At 46.9% G+C, this 4059-nt stretch overlaps 1 protein-coding gene, 1 non-coding gene and 1 pseudogene across 2 annotated transcripts in view; all 3 read right to left on the reverse strand.

Moving 5' to 3' along the window:
- PDXDC1 (pyridoxal dependent decarboxylase domain containing 1) overlaps positions 1–4059 on the reverse strand; it is a 67333-nt gene that overhangs the window by 9295 nt on the left and 53979 nt on the right. The window contains exons 16-17 of the mRNA XM_014587078.2: positions 4052–4059; positions 2766–2871 (exon numbers count right to left, since the gene is read on the reverse strand). Of these exons, the coding sequence (XP_014442564.1) occupies positions 2766–2871; positions 4052–4059 (114 nt within the window). The remainder of the gene's footprint in view (positions 1–2765; positions 2872–4051) is intronic.
- On the reverse strand, positions 1171–1287 carry LOC114007477 (uncharacterized; annotated as a pseudogene).
- LOC114007478 (small nucleolar RNA SNORA40) lies at positions 1647–1769 on the reverse strand. Its single transcript, XR_003549101.1, has one exon. It is a non-coding gene; the product is annotated as a small nucleolar RNA SNORA40 (small nucleolar RNA).

The following is a 4059-nucleotide window of genomic DNA, read 5'->3' on the forward strand; positions in this document are numbered from 1 at the left end:
GAGGAAAAGCCACTCAACTCAGACATGGAAGAGTCAGATGTTAAAAACTTTAACACAGCCAGCTGCTCTGGCTGTTGAAGAGTTTTTTCTTTCATATAAGATTTCATACAAGAATGAATGTACCGTGAAACCCTCCAACAGAAATCAGGCCCTCATACAAAGACTGCTTCAGCCACATTATAAACATTATCACAGTCATCAACAGAGGGGGAACACAAGTTCTCTCTACATTACAATGCTTCAGAGAAAGGGGGGCAGTGAGGGGACTTCAAAATATCGAGGGAAAAATAGAATTAAACTTCATTTTGGTGCAAATATACTGGAAATCTATGCAGTTTTCCTAATATGCATCTTCCATGAACTTCTGGAAGACCCATATGTGGGTGGGATTGTGTTGGGCATGCCAGGAAGGGCAGGGTGAGTGACAGCACCAAGTCATCTCCAGGTCAGGGCTGGAGGGGTTTCAGGGTTCTGGCAACGTTGCTTGTCTCTCACTTCCTCAGTTCAGAGCTGTGAGCAGGTTCACCAAGCCTCAGGCTGCCTTGTCCAGTTTTGGGGTCTAAGCCTCCGGCCTAGAGGTGTAGTTGCCCATGACCGTCACGAGACCTTTTCCTTTGTAGGACGAATGCCTGCATTTTCTTACTTTGATGTTTTTGAGAAAATATTTTTCAAAAAATGTTAAAGATATCTCATGAATGGGGCCAGCAGTTGGCTTAGTGGCTATGTTGCTGGACTCCCATGTAGTCAACTGCGGTTTGAGTCCCAGACCCAGTGGCTTAAACTCACACCGGGCATGTGTGCGTGCGTGCCCTAGATCTCGAGAGAAGAGAGGAGAAGGGATTGCAGCATGGCCATCCACCTGGTGATTTCTCGCTTTCTGTTTCTCTTTCTCCCTGTCTTTCTGGCAAGCGCACACATCCTATACCAAAAACCTCTCAAAAAAAAAAAAAAAGATATCTCATTAAAAGCCACTAAACATTTTCTGAAAATGTTTAAATCATATCACAAAAAAGGTAATTTCATTATATCCTATCAAAATGAAAATTGGACTACTAAACATAGTTGAGATTCCCCTCATGTCCTTGTGTTTCTGAACTATTAATGCTTCAGTTCTGGAACCAGCCTCACTGTCAGTAATACCCCTGTAGCTTTAAGCTGTCTATGTATCACAACATGCCTGCTTACATGTATCAAAACCCATACTAGACTATGAGTTCTGGGTTGCAAAAGAGGATTAACTTTTGCACCTGTCTATAAGTCTTTGTCCATAAGGGGTCGGCAGGTGGCGTGGCAGTTAAGGGCGCTGGACTTCCACATGGCCAACCATGGTTCAAGTTCTGGACCTGATGGCTTGCTTTCTCACTTTCTCTCTCTCTTTCTCTCTCTCTATCCTCTTGTGGTCAAATTAAATAAATAAATAAAGTAAAATAAAATAATTCTTTAAAAAAAAAATAAGTCTTTTCCCATAAGTTAAACAAACACAAGTGCTAAACAACCTTTTTTTTTTTTTAAATTTGCCAGAGTGTGCATGCATTATCTGGAGAAAGACAGAAAACAAGAAAGCACCCCCTGCCCCCATGGGGAATGGTCAAGCCATAATCCCTTCTCCTCCATCTATCCATCCTTTCAGGATTTTTGGTATGACACACATGCCTGCTTACATGTATCAAAACCCATACTAGACTATGAGTTCTGGGTTGCAAAACAGGATTTACTTTTGCACCTGTCTATAAGTCTCAAGGCACTGGGTACAGGACTCAAACCATGCCATTGGCCATGTGGGATCCAGCTACCTTAATTGCCACACCATGGGCTGGCCCCATATTTTTTAACATATTTTTTCAGCTTACTTCACACTGCCTATTACAATGTGCCAAGCACTACCTAAGGCATCTCATAAGCATAATCTTTTTTCTTTTTTTAGAGAGAGATTTTTGCTATAGAGCATGTGCACCTGCTGGAGAGACAGACAGACACAAAGTGAGAGATAATCCCACGGGAGGATGGCCATGCTGCAATCCCTCCCCTTGGGATCTTGGCCATGCACGCACATGCGCCCACCGGGGCTGGATCCAGGACTCAAACCGCAGTCGACTATGTGGGAGTCTAGTGACATAACCATTAAGCCATCTGCTGGTTCCCCACAATCTTGCTCTCATTTTCACATCACTACCATGAGGTCTTGGGGAGCAGGTCTGGAGATTAAGAACTCTGCTCACAATCGCACATGTACAAAGTGGCTGAGAAGGGCTTTTTGTCCTGAAGTCCAAGTACTGCCATGTAAGCAGCCAGGCAGCTTTCTCAAATGTCTCAGTGGTTCTCACCCTTCGATGGCCTGTTAGAATCACTGGAGGACCTGTTGAAAGTACAGATGCCCAGGTTCTGTTCCAGAGCAAGGAAACCAGATTCGCTGTCGGTGGGGCCCAGCGAGTGGTAGTTTTAAAACTCCACAGGTGATTCTAACGTGCAGGCAGGAGGAACAAGTGCTGGATTAGAACACCAAGGGTCACAGACATCCAAACATGGGAATTTGAGTGGCTTCAGAAGGCTCATTCCATTTCTGAGAAGTCACTCAGATTACTGGATGCCAGCCTAGCTTTCCTACCTTGGCCCGAAGGCAGGAAAAAGCCCCTCCAAAAAGATGCTGATGACCATGGGAGGCCAGAATAGCACACAGCGGAGAGCTGGCCGACCACCTGCACCAGAACAGACATGACCTGCCCCTCCCCAGGACAGCAGCGAGGAGAAACCAGGAGGCTAGTTACCTGACGCCGTCATCAAAGGGCTGAAGCGCAAGCACGTGCCCTCGATCTCCAGATCCATGATGGTGAGGCCGCTCGCAGGCACCAGCTGTTTCAACTGTTCCCCCAGCTGCAGGCAAAGGACAGAGTGAAGGTGCCCCCTCGTGCACTCAGGCCAGCCCAGGGCCTGGAGAGCGAGTGCCTTTCAACTGCTGACTGTCTTTAAAATTTAGGGCAACTCCTTTCATAAAAAAGTAAACTTCACATTTTTTCTTGTTAGTAAACAGAAGTTCACTGCAGAAAAATACAGTCTAAGAAACATAGGTAAAGCTAAAGAGTAAAAATTACCACAACACGCTACTCAGAAACACCCAGTGTTGACAGGTGGTACACCCCCAGGGTCTCTTTTTTGAGTGCAAGTGTGTATCTTTTGTTGTCATAACACGATCTTCTGGTTCGTAACCTGCACATTTCCATTGAATTAATGACCATTTCCCAGCCTTACACATCAGCCACAGGGTATACAATGGCTGTGGGAACTCCCCTGCCTGCATGGGCCTGACCCCCTGGCTGGGCACGTCCAGTGTTTTGCTAGGACAGATACCACTAACTGATCTGTTATGGCGAACACCTGTACGATGGTTAGACTAAAATCCTAAAGATACTATTTCAGTGTCCAAAAAGTTGCCAAAGAGGCCAGCAAAGGCGTTGGACTCTCACATGGCAAACTCTGGTTTGAGCCCCAGATCTGGTAGTTTGAAAATCACACCAGGTGTGCATGTGTGTGCATGCATGCATGTCCAAAATGCCAAGAGGAGAATGGAGAAAGGACCACAGTGTGGCCATCTCCCTGGAGAATGATTTCTCACTTTTGCTCTGTCTCTCTCTCTGGCAAGCTAAAGCACCCCATGGCAAAAACCTTAAAAATGAAAAGCTGCCGAAGCACGGTGCCTTGCGCCCACACTGCCAGCTCACAGAGGGTGCTCTGGGGACTCTGGCCTCTGAGCCTTCCGGAAGTGCTTGCCAGAACGCCCGGGCAGCGCACTGCAGCCCACAGTCTACAGGCTGTTTCATGGCAGCAAGGAGCAATCCATGAGAAATCGAGGGACTTGTGGGGGACTTGATGGAAGGGACCCCATATATGAGGGGGTGATGCAACTCGCAACAGAACCCCATAACAGGGCCAGCACCCACGGGAGGCTCCTTCCTGCAGGTATGATTTCCCATCCTGACTCTGTGTTATCCCAACCTTCAGGTTAGTTGTGCTGCTCTGGGGCTTAGCATGAAAAGCAGACAGCTGCCCTTCTTCCCCAGCGGT

This window comes from Tupaia chinensis, unplaced genomic scaffold, assembly GCF_000334495.1.
Source record: "Tupaia chinensis unplaced genomic scaffold, TupChi_1.0 Scaffold000182_1, whole genome shotgun sequence".
Classification (NCBI taxonomy): domain Eukaryota; kingdom Metazoa; phylum Chordata; class Mammalia; order Scandentia; family Tupaiidae; genus Tupaia; species Tupaia belangeri.